We start from the raw sequence: 25,200 nt of genomic DNA on the forward strand, positions 1-25,200 counted from the left end.
AAGTGCGGCGCCCAGAGCTGGATGCAATACTCCAACTGCAGCCTGACCAATGCCGCATAGTGGGGAAGGATCACCTCCCTGGACCTGCTTGTGATGCATCTGTAGATGCACGACAAGGTGCGGTTAACCTTAATAACTGCTTCCTCGCATTGGTGGCTCATGTTGATCCTGGAGTCAACAATGACTCCAAGATCCCTTTCTGCCACTGTGTTGACAAGAAGGGTGTTCCCCAGCCCATAGGTGTGTTGCTGGTTCCTTCTCCCTAGACACAGCACCTTGTACTTGTCTGTGTTGAATTGCATCCTATTTTCATCCGCCCACCTCTGTAACCTGTCTGGATCTAGCTGGATGCTGTCCCTCCCCTCCAGCATGCCCACCTCACCCCACAACTTGGTGTCGTCAGTGTGCTTTCCACCCCCACATCCAGATCTCTGATAAAGATGTTGACCTGTACAGGCCCCAAGACTGAGGCCTGGGGGACTCCACTGCCCACATCCCTCCTGGTCGAAAATGACCCATCCACCACCACCCTCTGGGTGCAACCATCCAGACAGTTTGCCACTCATCTGGCTGTGTGGGCATCGATGCTGCAGTCACCAGTTGTTTTTTTTTTTAAGAGAATGTGGTGGGAAACAGTGTCACAAGCCTTCTTAAAGTCCAGGAGGATGACATCCACCTCAGCGCCCTTGTCCAGGGACTTTGTGACCTGATCATAAAAGGAAAGCAGGTTAATCAGGCAGGACCTTCTTTCAGTGACCCCATGTTGGTTGACCTGAGCATTACATCCCCTGCTGGGCCCTTGCAGATGTGCTCCTTGATAATTTTCTCAAAGGTCTTCTCAAGGACCAAGGTCAGACTGACTGGCCTATAATTGCCGGGGTCCTCTTTTCTCTCCTTGCAAATGGGGACCATGTTGGCCCTTTTCTAATCTTGTGGTACATGGCCAGAGCCCCATGAATGCTCATAAAGCTGTGTCAGTGGCCCTGCTATGACTCCTGCCAATTCCCGCAGCACCCTTGGGTGAACAGCACCTGGAACTACTGATTTAAACACGTCCAGCCCCTCCAACAATTACCTAATTAAGTCATCCCTGACTCCAGGCATGGCAGTGCCTCCTCTGGCTCCATCCATAATCCTAGTGGGGGAACTGTCCCAATCCCTGTTCAAGAATATGGAGGCAAAGAATTAGTTAAAGAGGTCAGCGTTTTCGTTTGCCACAATCACCAGATTGCCAAGCCTATCCTGTAGGGGTCCCACATTACCCAGTTCTGCCTTCTTACTTCCTATGCATTTGAAAGAGGACTATTTATTATTCTTAACTTTGATCGCTAGCCCTAGCTCCATCTGTGCCTTGGCCTTCCTAACAGCCTTCCTGCAGTACCGAGCAACAGAGGTGTAATCCTTCTTGATGATAGCCCCGTGCTTCCACTGTCTGTACACCTCCTTTTTTGCCCTCAGGCATCCCTGGATGCCTTTGCCGAGCCATGGGGGCTTTTTAGCACTCCTGCCCCCCTTGGTACTCATTGGGACTGACTCCCTTTGAGCTTGGAGGATCATCTCCTTGAGGAACAACCACCCGTCTTGGACTCCCATCTCATTGAAGCTCCAAGATCCCAATGTCTCCCCTACTAACCTTCTTAGCTTACAGAAGTTGGCCCTCCTGAAGTTGAGGACCTCTGCCTTGCTGCTTGCTTTCACCACCCTGCACTGGATAGTAGATTCCAGCAGGCGATGATCACTGTTGGCCAGGTGGCCGAGTACCCGCAGACCCCTCACCAGATCATCGCCTGCGGCAAGGACCAAGTGTAGCAAGGCTTTTCCCCTGGTGGGACTATGCACCTCCTGGGTTAGGTGGAGGTTCTGTATCCTGGCTAGGAGCCTACGTGAGCGATCGGACCTGGCTGACTGCAGATGTCTGGGTAGTTTAGGTCATCCCATGACAGCCACATCCCTTGACTTTACAGCCTCCGTGAGCTGACCTGAGATTTCCAGGTCCAGCTTGTCCCCCGGTGAGGCGGTCTGTAGTAGACGCCCACTATGAAGTCCCTTCTCCACACCTCTTGCATTCTTACCCAGAGCGCCTCATTTTGCCCCTCTTCTGACCCCATCCTGATCATTGAGGACATGTATTGCTCTTTGACGTATAGCGCTACACCCCCTCCCCTTTTCTCCCTGCTCTGTCCCGCCTGTACAGCATGTAGCCCTTGATGTCCACTGCCCAATTGTGGGCAGAATCCCACCAGGTTTCTGTGAGCCCCACTAGGTCTGGGTTTTTGCTAGCTAGCAGGAGTGCAAGTTCCTCCCATGCTTCAAGCGTTTGCGTAGAGGCATTTGAGGCCTCCTGTAGGTGCACGTGCCACCCCCTTGTTCCTAAGCCTGCCCTGGCCCCTGTCACTTATCTGGGTTCTACTTCTGTGTGTCACCTGTCTTGACAGCGAAGTGTCCTCATGTTCCTCTGCATCCCCATCCCCCGGCGACCCTAGTTTAAAGTTCACCATACGAGATCAGCCAGCCTGGAAGGAAAAAAAACATGTTTACCTTTCAGGGGTAGATGAAGCCCGCCCTGCCCGAGCATGTCCTCTGTGCAGAAATGTGGGTCATGGTCCAAGTACCCGAGGCCCACCTGGTAACACCAGCTCCAAAGCCTCCAGTTGACCTCACCGGTGCATGCCTTGTGGTGCCATTCATGTCTGCTCACTGGAAGAATAGAAGAGAAAACCACTTGTGCCCCCGTCTCCTTGAGCTTGGCCCCCAGAGCCTTGTAGTCTCTCATGACGTGGTCTGCGCTGCCCCTGCCCACATCATTCGTTCCCATGTGGATGAGGACCATGGAGTATTGATCAGAGGGTTGAATGAGGTTCATTAGGTCTGTTGACTGCAGAGACTATAGACCTCTGCTTGTGGGGTGCCATGATTGTTTGGGAAAAAAATGGTTAGGCTACTGCTCTAAAAACTATTTCTGGATGCTGTGAAGCCCAGCTGTCAGTGCTGGTTGCTAGTGTTTGTTTTATAGGGAGTGGCAGCTACATTTTGAGATGGCAGATAACTCTAGCAAAACTTAGACTGTGCAGCTGTCTTCAATCTCTTCTACTTCAGTTTTACATACGTGGGATGAAGACTCTGCTGATGGTGCTGGCTGGTAATGTCTTTTTGGCTATGACTCAAATCAGTCATCCTTGCTGTGTCGTTTAGGTTTGTCAGCAACAGCTTTGGATGCCATTCCCTGTGAGGTGTTGACACATGTAAGGCCACTGGCAGGAAGAAAGTGAGCTGTTCAGGCACAGATCTGCTCTTCCCTTTCTGAGAAGATTCAGAGGATGGTTTTAGATCATTGCTCATCTGCCTCAAGGTTTGCATCTTCCATGCTGCAACAAGATTTGGTTTTGACCATCCCACCTCATTCAGCATTATATATAAAGCACTGGTGGCGAGAGTAAGGTGGAGTTGGCTGCAGTTCACAGATGCCGTTCAGCTCCTTATCTTTATTTTATTTGATCCAGCTGTTGCTAGTGATCATCTTCCTTATTATCTAGTCAAGACTCCAGCTGGGCTGAGAAACTAGTTAGTTAAGACCCAGGCTAAGGAAGAAAAGAGATAAAATGGGTACTCGGTGTTGAGTCTATAAAAGCAAAAAAACAGCAGCTGCCATAGTGGGAACTACCTAGCGGGCAGGCATGTCCTATCTCCTACCAGCTTTTTGGTACTGGAAAGGTCTTTCGTGGCTGTTACCATGTGTTCCATGTTGCTTTGTCCTTGTTATTAAAAAATCTTCTTTGTGAGAATAAAGCTAGTCCACAGAAAACAGAACTGAACTTGTATTTCAGGATTTATTTTACCTTTCCTAGTTGACGTATCTTCCCATGGAATTACAGAGGACTATATAGTTTAATACCATTAGTCAGTATGAAATCAACTCAGGCTGTTGCTTCTCTGTTTTTAAATACATGTTTGACTTAAACATTACAAACTTCTTTTCAATAAGTTTTTCCCTTGGAGAACCATAGAAATATTTTTGCTGTCCTTTGGAACTGATGCACAAAAGAGAACAAGTACTTATATGAGGAAGAGAGAGAAACCTGCCAGCTTTTCAGTTTACTAATTTTTATGAAAGATGGAAAACATCTATTGGGTTTATAATATTGGACATTCAGCATTGTCTCAGCTGCAGCTAGGGACCAAAATACTCTTTTTATTCTGGCAGGAGTAAGTTGGTTTGGCTTAATAACCTGATGGAAGAGTAAAAAGGAGAGAGAAAAAGGAAGAATTCATTCTCTCCACATTAAAGTCAACAATGATAGAGGCTGCATCTGTACTGCCAATTTTTTATTTTTATTTTTAAAGGGGGAGGCAGCTAACATGCATTAGGTATCTTGCTTCATAATCCTGGTGGAGATAAGGAGCTTCTAATCACAGTGTACCTAGGCCAGGTCAAGGTTATATTCCCCACACGTCCCCCCAGCCTGGCCTACCTACATCATAGGAAAATTTGCAGAGCCCTACTATAGTTACTTTGCTGTGTATTGTACCTCTTTTGGTAGTGAGGACATAATTGTAGGCTATGTCTACGCTAGGTGGAAGCTAATGTGGTAAGAAAAGCCTGACACATGGTAATCATCAGGAAGCAAAATCTTAGTGACACAAAGGCAGTCTGTCATGTTAATATGATAACAGGTTGGGGTAAACACTGGAGAGGAACCAAGAGTTTACCTTGACCTGCTGATGTGCTAAAACAATGAACTACCTTGTCTGGAGTAGGATTTTACCATACCTTAGTCACCACACAGTAAGAACACACCTAATGAAGGGGTGCTCCATCTGCAGGTCTGACCCCTTGCTTACGACACTGTTTATGCCAGTGCAAAGGCAGTGTGGGATACCATTTTTTAGATTTGACAGCAATGTGCACTTGCTTTACTGGCGTGGAAGGAAGGACGGTGCCCCGATGCATCCAGCCAGCCTTGCATGCAGTGAATTTTGCTCTGAAGAATGTAATCATTTTGTTAGCACTCAGGAGCATAGCCATGGGCAGACTCTTAGCAGTCAGGCAGAAAGCAAGTATTTGACCCTCTGAAGCAGAACAACTTGAGAGATAAAACAGATAAAATAAATCCTGATTTTTTTTTTTTTTTAAAATATTTCTATTACTAAAAATCACACTGAATTTGCCAGTTAGAGTTCTGTGATTTAAGGATGGATGTTTAAAATAATAATGCTATTTGTAGATGGCAACCTCAAAATATGGATTCATTAAATTCAAGATGGGGGTGGGGCAAGAAAAACCGAAAGGCTTTTGTTCCGATTTCCCCCACATAAAAATCTCTACAATCATCCTGCTCCGAAAACGCCTTTGTTAATATCCCACTTTCTATCTACCTGATAACGATATTTGATTACAATTTGTCCACAGACTCTGAATGATCTTTCCCGAAAGAATCCATGTAAAGAGAGAAAACAATACACATCCTGTACTCCACCTTCATAGGCCTCCAGCATACGATGCCACCTTTTGTTTGCAAGAGTTTAAATTTCAAATAAAATCCCAGCATTCTTTTGAAAAAAAAGGAACGGCCTCTCCCCTGCTTAGACTGTCAAATCCCAGACTAGGCCGAAATTGAATAGGGCAAGTCAGTGACCTCAGGCAGAAAGAATGTTGCTTATTTACGTAGGGCTTCTGCTATTTTAGCAGCAAACCTTTTATTCTGAAAGGACAATGTATACTGTTTTGTGTTTATGGCCAAGTAAAAAGCTTGCACATTTGAGATTTGCATTGTAATAGCCTAGTAACTTCATATACAGCATCCTCCAAAATAGCATTGCAAGACTTTGTTTTATCTTAGTCTATTCTACCCAATATTTTTTTTAAAGGCTTTTACCAAAGGCTCTGTCTATCCTTGGGATGTAGTGGCTCATATGTGCAGTTTTGCTTTTTTAAGTAGCAAAGTTGCATTTAGTTCTTTCTTAGACATCAGCACCAGACTCTGGAATATTTTGATGCTTCTTGATGTTTGAAGCAGTGGGATTCCTTCAGCTTGCAGACAGAAAAAACATGGGAATGGGAATGTGTGTGCATATAATTCACACACCAGGCATTTTTCCTGAAATAATGAAAGATCTTTACAACTGTTCTGGCCTGGCGGATGAGCCTGCAATTCCAAATGGTTTTTAAAGTGTGCCTTACTCAATAGATTGTAACCATGAGGGGCTATTGTGTAAGTAAAGCACACATTTAGGATCCGATCCTGCATTCCTTGAAGTCAATGCGAGTCTGGGCGTGAAAGGAATATAGGATTGGGTCCTAAAACAGGAGTAAAATTCTGTGCCAAATGTCTTTGAAAAGAAGAATACAGCACATCCACAGTAGCCACTTTTCAGTGTTTCAGATTTCAAACAGCCAAAGTCTGTGAAAACTGGCTTCTGCCAACAAGCAGTATCTTCTTTTCAAAGGAATTTGGCACTGATTTATTTTTTTTCTGTCTAAAGAAAAAGAAATCAAAGGACCTAAAAATTCCCCCTTCCTTGCACAAAGCCTAAGCAGTTGAGCTTTGGGGGGGGGGGGGACAAGCAAGGGGCTGGAGGCATGGAATTTGTGTCAGAACTAGCCACAGGGTCACTATGATTGCAGTGCGCTTCCTCTGCAGCTAATTTTCTAGCCAAAGAGCTGACATGGTGCTTGTTTCTGCCTTTCTGCACCCCAGCACAGCTTTTTTGTCCCACTGGGTTCATGGAATTTCCCCATATTCCTGAGGAGAGGGTTAATGCAATGCTCTCACATCGTTAGCAAGCTGTAAGGCACTGAAGTGGTCCCCCCATTGTTAGTGCCTATAATGCAAGTGCACCAGGGCCAAAGACAGCCTTTGGGGGAAACAGCAGTGACCTCATACTGAGAAAATCTCCATGGAAGATTTCTAGTGCTAAACCCAGAGGAAGGAGTGGAAGAGTGGGGAGGTGGGGGGGAAGCACCCAGGGCATCTCATGTGTCGGCATCCCCGTACTTAAAAATGGAGCTTATCAAATGAGTTTTAGTTAAAGTGCCCCCACCACCATTTTTTAAGGTACAGGGTTGCTGATACACAAGACACTGGAGCGTGGTAATTACCACAAGTCTGCTCCAACACGCTGTAATTACAGTGCGTCAGAGAGCTTCTCTGCTCATGTGTAGGCACCCTTTTTGTTTTCTTTTGGCCTTTCTGCAATTTAAGAGCAGGGGGAAAAAATGGTCCTGATTTTAATGCAGTAAAAGAGAATCTGTCTCTGGCAGGTCTGTCTACTGAGTTTTATCTTGAGATATTTTTATAGAGATGAATATGTTGGTGGATCTGGCCCATTCTTGGTGTTTTCTTAGGGCTCAAGCTCCAGGAGTCATGTAGGATTTGAGAATATTAGTTTCCATTTGTTTTTCCCCCCCTAAACAATTGCATGTTTCTCACTTTGAGGACCACAAAAGAAATATTAAAAGTGTGTCCTGAAAAGCTGAAAGCCCAAAGGCAAATACAGATACCCAGCATTTCTTATTTCTTAAATTGCATCATTTTTAAGCCAACCATTTGCCAAACTAACTCATGATTGGTTGGGTTTTTTGGGGATTTTTTTAATGCTAAGGGCTGGCATGACACTATTTTTACATAGCACCATAGGACTGCATGGTGCCTTACACCTCAAATACAAATAAACCCTCTGTACCAAAGCGTTTACAATCCATGTCCCCAATTCTGTCCCTAATCTAATCCCACATGCTGTTCTGTCATCATGTCTGGACCCTAGAGGAAGCTCAGTGGGAAAGAATTCCTCCTGTACAGGCGCAGCAGCATATTGCCCTGCGAGGGAAGGATGCATGTTTGTAGTGCTCAGTGCTTCAGAGCAACAAGATAGCCTATAGGGAGGGCAAGGTTACCAGGTCAGCTCCACACTAATGCCCAGGGCTGTTTTGGGCTACATATGGGGAAAAAGATGATCCTGGAGGGCTTAGGCTCTTGGGATAGGCTGCGAGTTTATAATGGAAATACTAATTGAAATTTAAATTGGCCCAAGCAAGCCTACTACTATTAAGTGCCATCTTATATCATTGTACTTTGCTCTAGAGCAATACTCCAGAGCTTTGCTTCCCTCTGTAGGGCTTGTTTCCGTAAGTGCCGCTCTCTGTTGCAGCAAATTCACTCGCTGTGTACGATTATACATGAGGTTAGAGCACATGCTTTCAGATGTGATCACTTCAGAAAGCAGCACGAGGCCACGGTTGAAGCTGTCATAGCAGTGTTTGAGCAATTGTGCCCAATATTTAGCAGTATTCAATAAAAAAAACAATTTTAAAAGTATGCACGATTCATTAATCAGTCACTGGGAATTGCTGTGCGTGTAGAAAGCTTTAAGAATCACAATTCAGAATTCCACATAGAGTAGAAATTGCCCATCCACTGTCTCATAAGAAGTGAAAATTATAAATAAAATGAATAGGGCAAGGAAGCCTACTGAAAAGAGTATCGCTGTACACCTTGCTTTTTAGAGGCAGCAGTTAAAAACAGGATACCTTGGTTATATTCATGTTTCCAGCATAAGGCTAGCAGGGAACTCATTCACAGGTACTGTTTTGCGAAGTGCCGTGTTGGCATAACCCTGATCCCTCTGACTTTAGCAGGCCAGTGCTGAGTGTTTCTGTAAATCCTGCTTTATTTCTGAAGTCATTAGCTGCAGCAGGTGGAGGTGCTGCTGGCTGCTCTGAAAGGGGAGCTACAGCTGTCCCCCGTGCTTCTGTTTGTTACTTCACTTGGTATTGCTGATGCTGAAGGAGCTTTCTGGGTGATGCGCAGAATGCAGGAAGCCCCCTTCTGGAGAACTGATGTTAGCACTTCAGTTTGGGGAGTTTTCTGGTAGCTGTGTGCTCAGACCCAAGCCTGGGAGTCTCCTGGTGTGTCCTCAGAGACCGCAGTACCCCAAAATTATTTTTCAGACTGATAACCTGAACAAACCAGATTTGTTTTAATAAGGAATCTAGCTGCATTTCAAGAAATGGTGCACTCATATCTGACCTTTCTGACTGCATTTCACACCAGGAGGTATTAATAAACATTTCTGAGCAAAATAAATGACATGATTCTGTAATAAATTCTGAGAAATAAATTACATGATTAATCACTTTCCACAATACCTCCTCTGAATAACGTTGGCACTTTCCTGTATGGCACTTTAACATCAAGTCCTGGGAGGAAAGGCACATATGTCTAAAATGTCCTGGAAGTGTTTGCTGTTGCTTGTGGAGTGTGTCTGTGCACTGTATTCGCCTGAATGTGCAGCTAGTCTTGGCGGTGGTGCATGTTGTCAAGGGAGCTAAAGTTTCAATGCATGACATCCCCACTCTTTGGAAAGGGTACTCTGTTTTTCCTTAACTGCCATCAGTCAGGCTATGTTGGAGTGATTTTTGTAGCCATGCTGGTCCAGGAATTATGTGAGAGACTAGGATTTTTGTGGGTGATATCTTTTATCGGACCAACCGCACGGTTGGGATCGACTTCGACAAGGTTTTGAACGTGAAGCATTCTTCAGCAAGTCTGAAACAAGAAACAGGCAGGGTGATGATTAGAAACAGTAACAGTCAGGCAAGCAATTCAGACCTCTCACATGATCCTGCTCATCATACAGTTCTAGTAAATAATATTACCCAACACTTGTGTTTTTAGTTATCAAAGCACTTTGCAAACATTATAATATAACGCTTTGTGCTTTTTAACTTCAAAGCAGTCTGCAAACAGTAATTAGGCCTAATTACAGCCTTGTGACAGCGTGAGACATTACTACCCTGTTATACAGGAGAAGACTGCTGGGATGGATTCTGCTTCCAGTTACTCCTTATCCAGCATTTACCTTATGGTGGGGTTCTGACTTGATAAAGGCAACTTGCTTGCCCTGTCTGCATTGGACAGATACCCCATTGTTGATGGGGGTAGTCAGCAACAGGTTTTTTCTTCCTTAAAAGCATTAATACTGCTTGAGGTGCTACTGGTGAGGGCAGTTTTCAGCCCAGTGGATGGAGTGCTTCAGTAAGGCTGGACCCAGAAGCACGTCTGGGGTCTGAATCCCATATTATTCTGCTACATCCAGTTCATTTTTCTGTACCAGCATTGAAAACAGTTTTGTCCCATTTTTACATAAATGTTTGGCTGTTTTCAGTACAGGAAGCCTGGAAGAAATGGGAGGGAGTGACTGCTGACAGCCAGTGTTGACAAAGGATATTTTTCCTAGTGCAACCAGACTTACTGAGGTGGTGTCCGAATTCTGGTGCTCAGTGCCTCTCCCTTTGCTCATCTTACACTGCTCTCCATTAGACAGAATTGGTGCCATTTCCTTGGACCTTACCACCATGGATCAGGTGTGAGGCGAGCACCTAATTCTACTTCCCTATCTTGCATTTGTAGTGTAAATGGAGCCCTAGTTCTTTGGCTGTTCGAGAAACAAGATTCAGCTTATGTATGGGCCTTTCACAACAGCAGGTTTACTTAAAAAATATTTACTTTAAGTTTGTCTTAGATGTACAATTTAGACATAAAGTCTGGAAGAAGTAGAAGAAGCTGTGCTCGAGCTTCTCTCACAGTCGAACACAGCTGCTGATTCACAGCATGGCATTTTCAGGCAGACCTGTTGTTACTCTGGTCCTGGGCAGGTGTGAAACAGTCATTTCCTCTGTGCTGTTGAAAACTAGTCAGACAAGGTAGACGTGCCAGGGTCTGTGTGAAGCTAAAACTAGAGAAGGACAGAAACACTGTGTTTATGAAATACGCCTGTCATGATGGTATGGAAAGCCCTATAAGCAGCTAAGATCTCTAGGCCAGAACATTTGTTAGAGCTGATTTAATGACCTGTCTGTAGATTGCTTCTGGTTTTGTTAGAGCGTCTGACTCCAAGAATGCTGCTACAATGCACTGTGAAAGAGGAGAGCCGCCTGTGGTGAGAGACACCCAGACAGTCATTAAGAGGAAAACTGAGTAGCAATTTTTTTGGACCATGTGATGGTGTTATACACGTTCTGGCTGGTTAAGCAGTTAGTATTGCATTTTATCTTAGTGCCTTAAACACAGTAATGTGGTACATCTGCCTTGCATGAAGCAGTACTGTGGAAAGATACCTGAACTTGCCTCTATGCTAGCTCAGAAGCAGTGTTAGTCCTCCTTCCACAGGCAGCTTTGCACACAGCTGGTTTGGGTCATGGCACTGCATTGGGCAGTGTAGACAAGCTCATGGATGTTGGCGCTTCACTGGATTCAGTTCACTAATTTAGCGAATAGCTCAGAGTAGTACCTGGAATGCATGTCACAGCTCACATTTCTAAAACATGATGCTGTAGCAGTTTGTGGTATTTGTGTGGTAACTTGTTGTTTCTTGTTCATAATTATATTATAGCTGACTAACCTTCCTCCAAGGTAATAGGCTTGCCAGGCTTACTAATTATCATTAATAATGGTAATTACCACATGAGTAAGTACTCTCCAGCTATGCTGCTGACCTGCTCTGTGACCTTAGGTGAGTCACCTCACTGTTCTGTGGCACCATTGCCTCACCTGTGAAATGGGGATAATAGCATTGAAGGATTTTGTGATTGGTCTGAATGCAGAGCAGTATCTAGAAGTCTAACCAGGTTAAAGTCATGTGGAATAATGAACTTTTTCTTGTCAGCTGCTCAAAAAAGGAAGTCTACTTTGCCACCTTTGTTGTGGGTATGTGGAACAATCTTTTTGAAGGGTGGTGTCTGATCAGAGTGCAGAGATCTGCAGGCTGTGCAGTGCAAGTTGGCAATGCTACCATTTTCCTGTGCTCTGAGGGGATAAGGCTGTTTTGTTTCACAGGGTGATCAGCTGCCAAAAAAGAGATCGGTAACTCGGTTGCATTTGAGGTTACTCCACAACAATTCTTACTCTATCTGCCTTGAGCTACAGAAAGAGCATTAGGGCTGTGCAAAGTTTCAGTAACCAATTTGATTTGGAGATTTGGCAGCCGAATCTCCTAATCCAGACCGAATCAGGAGACTCATTAAAAGCTCCAGATCGAATCGGAAGCCTCTGAATCCATTCAAACAGATTTGGTGCCGATTCAGAGATTCAGCCATAGACTAAACAGGCAGCAGTACGCCTGACCACTCTGGACACAGTTGCCTCCTGCTGGTAAATCTGTTGTGGTGGGCAGCAGGGGGAGGGAGGGGCATGGCAGGGACAGATCAATGCCCCCATAGCGAGGGAGGGATTGGGTCTGGGATAAGCCGCCTGCCAGGGTGGGAGGGTGCAGGACTGGGGGAGCAGGGCTCCTGCCACTGTGCGCTGCCGCTGCCACGTGCTGCTAATCCAGGAGCAGGCATGTGCCCCCAGATCTGTGTGGGGCAGGCTGGGCCGGGCTGTGCTCTGGGAGGCTAGCCACATCCACCTGCTGCCAGAACTGCTCTCTGCAGGGTGAGTGGAGCCAGGGCTGCAATCTGGGCAGCTAGCTGGAGGACGGCCCTGGCTCCGTCCGCCCTGCAGAGCACAGTGGAGAGGGTGTTACGGGGTGGCTGCAGCCACCCTAAAATTCCCCATAGCTCCTGCTGCTGGCCCTGCCCTGATCTGTGCGCACGTACCCGCCCCCATACCCTGCCACTGCTCACCCAGCCAAGGCACGGCGGGGAGAAGCCACAGTATCGTAGTACTTGGGGTCAGAAGGGACCTTCAGATTACCAGGTCCTGATGATCCAGGTCCAGAGTGCTGAGGGAATTGGCAGATGTCGTTGCAGCACCCCTGGCACGGCTTTATGAGCACTCATAGTGCTCTGGCGAGGTGCCGGAGGACTGGAAAAGGGCCAATGTGGTCCCCATTTTCAAAAAAGGGAGGAAGGAGGACCTAGGAAACTACAAGCCCGTTAGTCTTACCTTGGTCCTGGGGAAGCTCTTTGAGAAAATTATCAAGGAACATACCTTCGAGGGACCAGCAGGGAAGATCATGCTTAGGGGCAACCAACACGGGTTCATTCGAGGCAGGTCCTGTCAGACCAACCTGGTGGCTTTCTACGACCAGGTCACTAAATCCTTGGACACAAGTGTCGTCCTGGACTTTAGGAAGGCCTTCGACACTGTCTCTCACTCCATTCTCATTAAAAAATTAGGTGACTGTGGCGTCGATGCCTACACAGTAAGTTGGGTCACAAATTGGCTGGAGGACCGCACCCAGAGAGCGATGGTGGACGGGTCTTTTTCACCCTGGAGGGATGTGGGCAGTGCGGTCCCCCAGGGCTCGGTCCTCGGGCCTGCACTGTTCAACATCTTCATCAGTGACTTGGACGATGGGGTGAAAAATACCTTGTTCAAATTTGTGGATAACACTAAGATGTGAGGAGAAGTGGGCACACTGGAGGAGAGGGACAGGCTGCAACTAGATCTGGAAAGGTTACAGGGGTGGGCGGATGAGAACAGGATGTGTTTCAATACTGACTAGTGCAAGGTGCTGCACCTGGGGAGGAAGAACCAGCAGCATACCTACAGGCTGGGGAACTCCCTTCCCGTCAGTGCAGAGGCAGAAAAGGATTTTGGCATCATCATTGATGCCAAGATGAACATGGGCCAGCAGTGTGGGGATGCAGTCAGGAAGGCCAACCGCACCTTGTCATGCATCCACAGATGCATCATGAGCAGGTCCAAGGAGGTGATCCTCCCGCTCTATACGACACTAGTCAGGCCACAGCTGGAGTACTGCGTCCAGTTCTTGGCACCACACTTCAGGAGGGATGTGGCCAACATGGAGAGGGTCCAGAGGAGGCCACTCGCATGATCAGGGAGCAGCAAGACAGGCCCTATGAGGAGAGGCTACGGGACCTGAACCTGTTCAGCCTTCACACAAGAAGGCTGAGAGGGGATCTGGTGGCCATCTACAAACTGGCCAAGGGGGACCAGCAGGCTATGGGAGAGTCCCTGTTCTCCTCTGAGCGCTACGAAGAGTAACGCGGAATAACAGCCATAAGTTGACCAAGAGTAGATTCAGGCTAGATATTAGGAGGCACTACTTCAATGTCAGGTTGGCTAGGATCTGGAACCAACTTCCAAGGGAAGTGGTGCTCACTCCTGCCCTGGGGGTCTTAAAAGGAGGCTAGATAATCACCTAGATGCGGTCGTTTGACCCAGCATCCTTTCCTGCCCATGGCAGGGGGTCAGACTTGGTGATCTGCTGGGGTCTCTTCGGATCCCACCAACTATGACACTATAAACAGATCATCGTGTCCGACCCCCTCCCCCGGGCAGGAATGAGTACAGGGTCATATTACCCAAGCCAAATATCTGTCCAGCCTCCTCTTGAAAACCCCCAAGGTAGGAGAGAGCACCACCTCCCTTGGGAGGCCTTTCCAGAGCCTGGCAACCCTAACTAGTGTCTCCTGATGTCCAGCCTGAACCTTCCCTGTAATGATTTGTGGCTGTTATTCCTAGTAACTCCAGGTGGAGCCCGGGGGAACAGAGCCTCCCCCAATTCCCACTGGTCCCCCCTAATGGGTTTGTAAACACCAGATCCCCTCTCAGCCTTCTCTTGTGGAGGCTGACTAGATTCAGGCCCTTAAGCCTCTCTTTGTAGGGCCTGACTTGCTGCCCCTTGACCATGCAAGTGACCCTCCTCTGGACCCTCAATGCTAGCCGCATCCCTCTTGAGGTGCGGAGCCCAGAACTGGATGCAATACTCCAACTGCGGCCTGACCAATGCTGCATAGTGGGGAAGGATCACCTCCTTGGACCTGCTTGTGATGCACCTGTAGGTGCACGACAAGATGCGGCTAGCCTTACTGATCGCTTCCTCGCATTGGCGGCTCATAGATTTCATAGACATTAGGGCTGGAAGGGACCTTGGGAGATCAACAATGACCGAAGGTCCCTTTCTGCCACCGTGTTGACAAGAATAGTGTTCCCCAGCCCATAGGTGTGTTGCTGGTTCCCTCTCCCTAGACGCAGCACCTTACACTTGTCTGTGATGAATTGCATCTTATTCTCATCCGCCCACTTCCGTAACGTGTCTGGATCTAGCTGGATGCTGTCCCTCCCCTCCAGCATGCCCATCTCACCCCACAACTTGGTGTCGTCAGGAATTTGGACAGTGTGCTTTCCGCCCCCGCATCCTGGTACCTGGCCAGGGCTCCACAAGCACTCATAGAGCTGTGTCAGTGGCCCCGCTATGACCCTCATGAATTCCGTCAGCACCCTTGGGTGAAGAGCATCTGGGTCTACTGATTTTAAACACATCCAGCTCCTCCAACAATTCCCTAACTAGGTCATCCCTAGACATGGCGGTGCCTCCCCTGGCTCCATCCATAATCCTGGTGGGGGAACTGTCCCAGTCCCTGTTCAGGAATTAGTTAAAGAGGTCAGCTTTTCCATTAGCAGCAATCACCAGATTGCCACGCCTGTCCTGTAGGGGCCCCACGTTACCTGGTGCCGCCTTCTTACTCCCTTTGTATTTGAAAAAGGGCTTTTTGTTATCCCTAATTCTGGTTGCTAACCCTAACTCCATCTCTGCCTTGGCCTTCCTAACAGCATCCCTGCAGTCCTGAGCAACAGAGGTGTAATCCTTGATGATAGCCCCATGCTTCCACTGTCTGTACGCCTCCTTTTTTGCCCTCAGGCATCCCTGAATGCCTTTGCTGAGCCATGGGGCTTTTTAGCACTCCTGTCCCCCTTGGTGAGCATTGGGACTGACTCCCTTTGAGCTTGGAGGATTGTCTCTTTGAGGAACAACCACCCATCATGGACTCCCATCTCATTGAAGCTCCAAGATCCCAATGTCTCCCCTACTAACCTTCTTAGCTTACAGAAGTTGGCCCTCCTGAAGTTGAGGACCTCTGCCTTGCTGCTTGCTTTCACCACCCTGCACTGGATAGTAAATTCCAGCAGGCGATGATCACTGTTGGCCAGGTGGCCGAGTACCCGCAGACCCTTCACCAGGTCATCGCCTGCGGCAAGGACCAAGTGTAGCAAGGCTTTTCCCCTGGTGGGACTATGCACCTCCTGGGTTAGGTGGAGGTCCTGTATCCTGGCTAGGAGCCTACGTGAGCCATCAGACCTGGCTGACTGCAGATGTCTGGGTAGTTTAGGTCATCCCATGACAGCCACATCCCTTGACTTTACAGCCTCCGTGAGCTGACCTGAGACTTCCAGGTCCAGCTCGTCCCCCTGGTGAGGCGGTCTGTAGTAGACGCCCACTATGAAGTCCCTTCCCCACACCTCTTGCATTCTTACCCAGAGCGCCTCATTTTGCCCCTCTTCTGACCCCATCCTGATCATTGAGGGCGTGTGTTGCTCTTTGGTGTATAGCGCTACACCCCCTCCCCTTTTCCCTGTGCTGTTTCACCAGTACAGCATGTAGCCCTCAATGTCCACTGCCCAGTCAGGAGCAGAATCCCACCAGGTTTCCATGAGCCCCACTAGGTCTGGGTTTTTGCTAGCTAGCGGAGGGTGAGTTCCTTCTGCTTATTCCCCATGCTTTGAACATTTGCGTAGAGGCATTTGAGGCCTCCTGTAGGTGCCTGTGCCACCCCCTTGTTCCCAAGCCACCACTTGTCCAAAAGGCATGGGGAGGTTGTAGCGGACCCCTGATCCCAGTCCTGCCATGTCCACATCCCACAACCCCCCATCCCAGCTGGACAAGCAGCAGCAGGGAGAGCCCTCACCCCCCCGCGCCTTCCGCACAAAGCGAGCCATGCCTGCATCGCATCCCCCCCCCACACACACACGCGCATACCCCCCCCCCCCCCCCACACACACACACACCCTGGCTGGGCAAGTGGCAGCAGGGTATAGCCCATGCTCCCAGCACTGCCATATCTGCATCCTGCGCACCCCTGTCCTGGCTGGGCAAGCGTTGGCAGGGCAGAGCCCCCGTGCAGCTTGGCTCGGCCCACCTTGCGCAGATCTGGGGACACGCCTGCTCGCATGCCCTCCCAGTCTAGTTGCATGCAGTAGCAGGAGCCCCCCGCCCCAAGTCCTCTGCCCCCCTGCCCCTGCTGGTAAGCTTGTTCCAGCCCCCAGCCCCCCCACTCATTTCCTCGCTGTGAGGGGCATTGATCTGCCCCCCACACGCATCTTGTCTCCCTGCTCCGCCCACCACAACAGACTTGGCAGCTGTGTCCTGCGTGGTCAAGGACTGCTGCCTGTTTAGTCTATGGCCGAATCTCTGAATCAGTGCCAAATCTTTGGATCCGAATCGGTCAAATCCCTCTGAATCAGCTGAATCCAGATCGAATTCTTGCCACTTCATACAAGCCTAAAGAGCATTCCTCTCCTTCCTAGCCTGGAGATCTCTGACCAGTGCTTGCAGATTGCTTCAGGAAGAGTAGGGGTGGCATTCAGGTTGTCTCCGTGGAGCTTGGCAGATCCACAGGCTGTTCCTGTTGTGCACCAGGGGGTTGCAGAGGCTGTCCTGGTTCAGGAGGAGCAACCTTACCCCTGCAGCTGGTGGCAGTGATGGGACAGTGCAAGACTGAATGACAGAATTATCCTTTGTCATGTCTGCACTGACCAGCAAGTTGGCGATGCTTGGGGGTGTAGAAGCATTAGTGAGGGGCATGCACAAGCTCCTGAGTCTGGGGTGACTAGTCTGTCTCTACTATCTGAAAGAAAATGAATGGCTGTTACCTCTCCGTGACAGCTCTGAATCGCAGACATCCTGAAGGAGCTGCCCACTGCCCTTTTTTTCTCCCATTGGATCTGAACTGAGAAAACTAGTCTGGGAGAGTGTAACTTTTTGTTTTGGTTTGGTTTTTTTTCCTCCTTTCCATAGAGCCTTCATATCCAGGCCAGCCTTTACACCCCCTCTGCCCAGTAACTGTAGATTGGCACATGCTTCCTGCCTCAAGCTACTGAGCCTGCATGGGGTATGACTTGTTAAAATGCTGGCACAAGCCACAAGTATTTAGGGGCATGGGAGAGGATTGAAGGGCAGGGGTGGGACCCTTTCAGACTGAGCTACAGTGACTCTTTAGGAGACCTGTGGAAACAAGGCTTTGATATTGCCCAGATCTCCCTGTGGCTTGTACGATTAAGGACGAATACTGACAGCAGAGTACAGTAGATGAGACAACAAAGGGCTTTTAGTAGGTGATTAAATATGGAAGCAAAGCTGAGGCTTTCATGTTACCACAGAAATCATCATTTTTGGCATGCTTGGTGTGGTTTCAAAAGCATGCTGGGGGAAGGAGGGAGGGCTGCCTTATTCACTGACGATGCACTGAGGTCAGGGCTCAGGTGAGTAATTGCTGCAGCAGGCGATGGGCTTCAACTCCTTAGCTGCTGGGAAGGGAGCAAAGTGGCTACTTGCATCATGTTATGTAGGGTCAGCATGCATTTATGCACGGCTTATGAGGGGATAATGATGCGCCACTAGTCAGATGCACCTGGGCCTGCAGCGTTTGTCATCCAGGCTATCAGTGTAGGGGAGCCTGCACGTAGGGTGAATCGGATGGTTTCACCTTTTCATCCCTGATATTTCAGGATGGCTGAGGCAATGGCCAACATGGATACTTTCCTGAGGGGAAAGGGAGGCCAGTGCCAGGTGGAGGGAAGACAGCTAGAGGGTGTGGATAGGGCAAAAAATGCTGGATCCTGGAAGAGAGGGAGCCATGACATGAAGGCTGTGGAAGGGAGGATGGAGATAAGTGGGGAGGCACAAGGATGCAGCTTGCAAAAAATGGCGGTGTCAGGATGTTCAGGAAAGGGGCAACTGAGAGGCAGCTCTGCAGGCAGGGGGGAGAGGAAGGCTGGAATAATGACTGCTATGAATGGTTGAAGAGAAGGTGATTAGGAGACCTGAAGAGCCTTGCAGGGAACTGAGTGCGACCTAGACAAACGTTTGCTCGTGCCAGTGGGCCATATTTGCGGCTGGCCTCATATGCAGGCACTAAGGCTAAGTACTGATAGTCAAAAAGCCCAAGGCTGAATTGATTCAGTCTTTTCAGGTTAGTCTAAACTGCAGAGATTAAATTGAAACAGAAGTCCACAAACATTAACTTTTGATTCAGGAAATGCATCCACATGTCTCCAAGTGTCTCAGGTCAGAAGCTGGTGATGCTAGAGCATGGCTCTCTGGCATGTAACCAGCATGGGCTGTGTGATCACTTTCTTTTCCTGCTGCCCCCAAGATGTCTGAGATTTGCAGCCCATAATCATATCAGCAGGACTCTTCAGGGTGGCTTATCGCTTCCTCTTTCTGCTTCCATGTGCCTCTGGGATTTGTAGTCCACAGTCTCAGCCAGTAGTAAGTCTGAGCAGGGGAAGGGATGTTTAACCCCACTCCCTGGCGTCAGAACCCACCCGGGATTTGCATGGGGGGGCCCCTGCAGACTGGGCTGCATCCCCAGCCAGGCTTCCCCTCCCTCACCACCCACTTGTCAGCCAGTCCTCACTGCTCCAACTAGGGAGCAGAGGGGCAGGGCCAGCCCTGCTCCCTGGAGCATACAGCACAGCCCTGCCCAGGGCTGCAAAACATTCTGGGATGCTGGAGGACTGTATTTTAACTTGAACCAGGAAGGGGTCTGGGACAGGGGTCTCATACAGTAGCTTGACCCAGATCAGTTAAGTCTGATACTACATTCAGCCAGGTTTCAGCCATTTTGAAACCAGTTTATGTGCACTGACCTTCTGTTCTGTTATAGGTTTCTGATCACTTAAACTGGTTTATGTGCAACTTTTGTCCCTAGCCCAAAGGGTTAAATGTCAGGTGAGAACATTCTGCAGAGTTCATTCCTTAAATTGAGAATAAAGGGCTGTGTCTTCATCCCAGTAGTCTCCCAAAGGACTGCCAACCTTCACAGAGCACCATGTTGTGCCTCCTGCCAGTTGCCCTAAGTGCATTTTCATAGGAGCTGGTTATATTCTGGACCAGATCTTCAGAGGTCACTGGAAGGCATGTGTGAGTGCAGAACAGGCAGCTACATTTGGTTTGTGCCTCTGTTCAAAGCCTGGAGGTTTATGGAACAGTCAGTTCAGGGGAGTGACTTGTTCACCAAATCCACTGGGGGAAGGACAAGAGGAAATCAGCTTAATGTGCAGCAAAGAAGATTTAGGTTTAGTATCAAGAAAAAGTTTTTACTAGGAGCGGGGTATTTAAGCTCTGGAACAGGCACCCCTGAAATATTGTGAAATTTCTTTCCTTGGAAGCTTTTTAAGGGCTGGTTGGATAAATATCCAGTGGGCCTGGCCCAGGTATACCTGATCTGGACTCCGTGTTGGTCCAGGGAACAAGTGACACTCAAGCTTAGTCCCAACCCAGTGTTTTCTGTCATCATCCCATGATTCTGTTTGCCTGCATGGACCCATTTTACAGAAGGGACTTCAAACAAGTGTCAGGAGTCTTACCACCTTTACCTAAGAAGGTCCTGATGCAAAGCTAGGGCGCAATACAACAGATGCATATAAAAAAAGCATAACTGAGTCCACCTTCCAGTAGCCCTGAGACAAAGCAGCCTGGGAAATCTACAGCTCAGCAGTCTGCATTTCAAGGAAACATTTCCCTCTACTAACCAGTCAACCACCAGACAACCACATACAGCATGGGATTTCCCAAAAGGTCATCCCAGAGCCCAATTTGTGTGTGCCACACACAGTTTCCCAGGATCACGGTACAAGTGGCAATGTGTAAAGGAAACTTTTAACCATTTTAAATAAATCCTATTCTTTTATTGTTGTTTGTGGGGACTTTGGAGAACTCTGCTCACTGCTCAGCAGCTCACAGTCAGTAGCCCTAAGATTTAAACTCCCAGTAGCTGCAGGCTCAGTAGATTCAGCAAGTTCTCACCCCCAAAGTTTGTTCCATCCTTGAGCCTGTGACAGTCTGTTATTATACACATGCATATGTAGTACGCCTAAATATGGCCTTTACAGAGAGAATTTGTAAATCTGTAGCGCGATATAGTTATCTATGTTGTACCATATTACTATAGGGTTTATTCTATATTTTAAGTTGGCATTTACACAGATGCTTTCCAGGAGGGACCATCTATAGCTGGGTAGGCATAGGGTGTGTTGCATTGTTAATAGGTCTGTGGTTTCAATGAAGTTATTTGGTAGCAAGCATTTAGCCACTGAATCTGCATGGCTATGACTTGTGCACTGCAATTGGCTTTGTGTATGCAGTTCTTAATGGGTGAGGTGCCATCTGTTTACCCAGACTGCCACCTGTTAATAGCTTTATTGGTAAATTGGCCCAAACAAATCCCTAGGGATATAAATGAAATTCACTGGAGATGAGCAAGTTGTGTCAGAATGAGTTTGGCTGTCAAGATCTATTTCTCTCACTTATGCTGGTTTTACATTAGTATAATTCATGGGCTTCAGAAGTTACTCTGGATTTACATCAGTCTAAGTCCGAGACCTAGACCAGTTGCATCTAAACAACTGGCTGAAGTAGTTTTTTTCTGAATTCCTTTGATTTATTGTATATTTTGAGACTGATTGATTATCTGGAGTCTGATTTATGTGTGGATGTATATATATTAAATCTAGAACTAGAAATGCACCCTCAGCTTATATGGTGAGCACATATGTTATAGGTATAGTTAAATACTACTAACATAGTAAATTCTCTGAATTTGAAACTGAAGTCTGTCCTTTTCAAACACCCCGCCCCTGGCCATCACACATACTGATGTATTTTATGGCTGTAGGTTGCTGGTGCAAGTTGGTATGTCATTCTTTTTTTTTTTTTTTAAATACAGATATACTTTGAAAAATGACTACTATGTTTATTTTCCTTCTGGACCAAATACATTCCTGGTGTAACTTCTAACCACACTGGTGTTGGATCAGGTGTGACTTTGCTTTGCAGTGGCTTCCAAATCAAATGTACTTAATTTATCAGTAAAAAAAAAAATGGAAGAAGAAAAATATAAAGTGTGTGCTTCTCATTTATAATGCTATAACTTTGTACTGAAATAATCTCAGCCTCCAGAACCACTGACCACAAGTAGGTATCTGCACTAGCGTTGCAGAGAGAACAGGAGCAAGCAGGAACCTGGGATATTAGCAAAGGCAGAGGTGTGAGGAGTTGTGTAAAAATATTCTATAAATAACCATTCAAGTAAGATGGTTTTTCCATGTGCACAGTGCCTAGCCCAGCAGGCCTCCAACCCTGACTGAAGGCTTTGGGTATTATTTGCAGATAAACATTGACTGCTAATAACAATTAGAAAAGAGAGATGGGGTAGATACAAGATTTTCCATGTTAGACTGTCATTCTCAAAAGCTCATTATTATGTCTTCTCAAACGCTCTAATGCACCCAGCCATAAAATGACAACGTTTCTGTACTTGTACTTTGCCTATTGGATGGTGCTCAGTGTGGAAATGGAGTGTGAGGTACTAATGAGAAACTTTTTTTTTTTTTTAAACAGGAAGAAGACTTCGAGGAAAAGCCTTCTACAACGTCAATGGTAAAGTGTACTGTGAAGAAGACTTCCTAGTAAGTAAGGTTTCAAGCACTGTTGCCGTTTGTTTATGAACTGAATGTGTTTCTCTTATGCTGGCTGATAAGGTTGATTCACCTTGGGGCCAGTTTCTGGTCCTACTGAAATCAGTGGGAGTTCTGCCTTGGTTTCAGTGGGACATGATTGGCCCCTTACTCTGAAGTGGTATCCATGAAAGCAAGCATCTAACAGCTTGTGAGCAGTCTCAAGTGTTCCTTCTGAGAATAAACACTGGAGCTGTTCAGATTTTGAGTTCGAATTGCAGCTACAAACTTGCCAAGCCTGAATACAAACTCAAACATCTGGAGAATACCAATCATAACTAGAAGGGAGACTTGTTTGACTGCAGCATGTCACGGCTGCATAGAATGTTGCATAGTTTTAATCATAACTGCTACAAACAGTGTGGAGCTGCATTGCGATTAGCTGAAAGCCGAGGAGCTAATTCTCTCTCATTTTTACAAGCATCGTACAGCATTAGTGGCTGAGCCACAAAAAATGGAGCACGCTGCTGAGCTGTTTTTCCAAAATGAAAATGTTCTTGCTGTTAAAAGAGAGAATTCTAGTACTAATTCACACACAAAGGGAATGAACTGATAGTGACAAGCTACATGTAATCGCAGTTATAACAGGACAGCATGTTTTGGAACTAAAATTGGAGAGGACTGCAAAATGTTAGACTATGGGATGACAAGTTAAGGAATCAGGATGTTGGATTGGCAATATCTGGTACCTGATTTATTGAAATAGCATCCTTTTGCAGGCTCAAGGGCTGAAGATACGTGTGTAATGAGTAGATTGAATGTATTAGTATCTTTTCAACAAAAACCTGCACCAAAAGCTTTTTAACAAGTAGTTTAGGCTGGTTAGATTTATTTCTCGTCACGATAATGCACTGAAGTTTAAAAAATCTCTACGATAGTTGTATCAGGCCTCTACATGTATCAGTGAACTCCCACACTTCCATCCTACATCACCACAAGTAAAGCCAGTCAGCAAGAAACAGGTATAATTAAAAAAGATCAGAAATGTGTTCATTTGAAATTCATTACATTTCGGTTTTGTTTGTTTGTTTGTTTGTTTTATTTTGGTGGGGGGAAATTCTATTCCTTCTTCCTGTCATTTCCACCATTTTCCGAAAGAGGAATTTTCCCCAACACAAGGAGACAAAACATTTCAGTACCTTTTACAAAAATTCTAAAGTGGTACCAAATATGTTTTTGTTTTGAATAAGAAAGTTTTTGAGGAACTGAGTTACTTTTTGCAAAACACTGAAATTCAATCAAATTGCTACTTTTCATTCACTTTTCTGTTCTGGGCTGAGAATGTTAGCCAGCTACAGTCTCAGCCCCCAATTCCACCCAGATTCTCTTCTCCTATAGTCCAAACATTTACTTATCCAGACTCAGACACATACTTTATTCTGACTTTGGTAATAATAAAAAATGTGCCATGTTAAAAAAGAAAATTACAATCAGGCCAAACCTGAAATTTTTTAGTATAAAAAAAACAAAAAGAAAAAACCCTTTTCATTTGAAAAACTTGACGTTTCCAGCAGGCAGTAGTTACTTCTAGTCTTGTTTTTTTTCCCAGCAAATTGCAATTTTCCAGTAAAAAAAAGTTGGCTTAGCTGTACTGAGCTCTGCCCGTTCCATCAACCATTTGCCCCCCACCATGTCCCAAGAATCAATTCAAAGAGGGGTAAGCTTGGTAGGAGATGGGTTGGGGATCAACTTCCTGCAACCATCAAGCTGAAGCCTACTCAAGGCTACTAAGTTGTCAGCTCTGCTGACCCTTAATGGTTTTGTAGGAGTCTCAGGAGAGAAAGGGGAGGCAGATTAAGAGCCTTGCCAAAGAGCTCGGGAGGCAGCAGAAGGAATGGCACTCTGAACCTGTCACTGCCTGTGCTGTAAACCTGTTGCTTCAGAGAGTGTGCGTCCTCCCTCAGCTTCCCTTGGCACAAATCACAACAGGAATGCAAGGAATTGCCCTACTTTCTCTGTGAAAAGGCCTAACCTCGTTGTGTGGTTTAGTCTAAAGTTGCCTAGGTCTGAAGCTATGTGTTACAGCACAGACATTAGCCAGAGGCAGGCAAAGGAAAGGGGAGCCTTCAAGTCTGTTTGCAAAAAGGGTCATTTTAACTGCTGCAGTCTCTTAAACCATTGAACAGATTTACTCCTAACTGCTTTGAAAACTCAGTCTTTTCTCTAAGAATATGAGCCCTGAGTCTGACACTGATACACAGTGCTTTTATACTTAACTCAGAGATGTAGTCTCCACAGTAAATGTCAGTCTCATAGCAGCCTTAACTATGAGTTCCTTCCTCCTACCTCCACAAGAGTGATTTTAGAGCACTTAGGGAAAGGGCAAACCCTGCGTGGTGAGGTGATCTGCTCCACTTCCCTCCCAGCGTGCAATTCTTTGGCCCAGTATGGGTGTTGATGGGCCAGGGGAGGGGCCTCCCATCATCCTGCTGAAATCGGCTGTCAAATCTGGAATAACCAACTAATTGGGAGCCATTTTGAGGTTTACGGCTAAAATATTTTAGATTTCAGGGGCACCCTTTGCCCTGTTCAGCATGGGAAATCCAGCCTAGAGGCAGGTGGTGTAGCCCCAGAGGTTGTGTTGACTAATGGCTGCCCTGCAGCAACTGCGTGCAGGCTGCCGCAGCCCAGCATCCTGGCCCTGCCTTAAGCTTTCTGCATAGGGGTTTTCTCCCTTAAATACTGTGAGACCCAGAGCTGCAGATCTAGCCAAAGTCTG

The 25,200-nt window shown here is 46.9% G+C and overlaps 1 protein-coding gene across 3 annotated transcripts in view; it reads left to right on the plus strand.

Annotated features, from left to right (window-relative positions):
• The window catches only part of WTIP (WT1 interacting protein), a 118,167-nt gene that overhangs the window by 67,075 nt on the left and 25,892 nt on the right, over positions 1 to 25,200 (plus strand). For all 3 annotated transcript variants that reach the window (XR_016444117.1, XM_090062267.1, XM_090062266.1), the window contains exon 3: positions 22,366 to 22,433. Coding sequence is in view for 2 of the 3 variants with exons in the window: in XM_090062267.1 (XP_089918393.1) it covers positions 22,366 to 22,433 (68 nt within the window). In the remaining variant the exon portion in view is untranslated. The remainder of the gene's footprint in view (positions 1 to 22,365; positions 22,434 to 25,200) is intronic.

The sequence above is a fragment of the Crocodylus siamensis genome, chromosome 9 (genome assembly GCF_052110815.1).
Source record: "Crocodylus siamensis isolate JL-2025a chromosome 9, ASM5211081v1, whole genome shotgun sequence".
Taxonomy (NCBI): domain Eukaryota; kingdom Metazoa; phylum Chordata; order Crocodylia; family Crocodylidae; genus Crocodylus; species Crocodylus siamensis.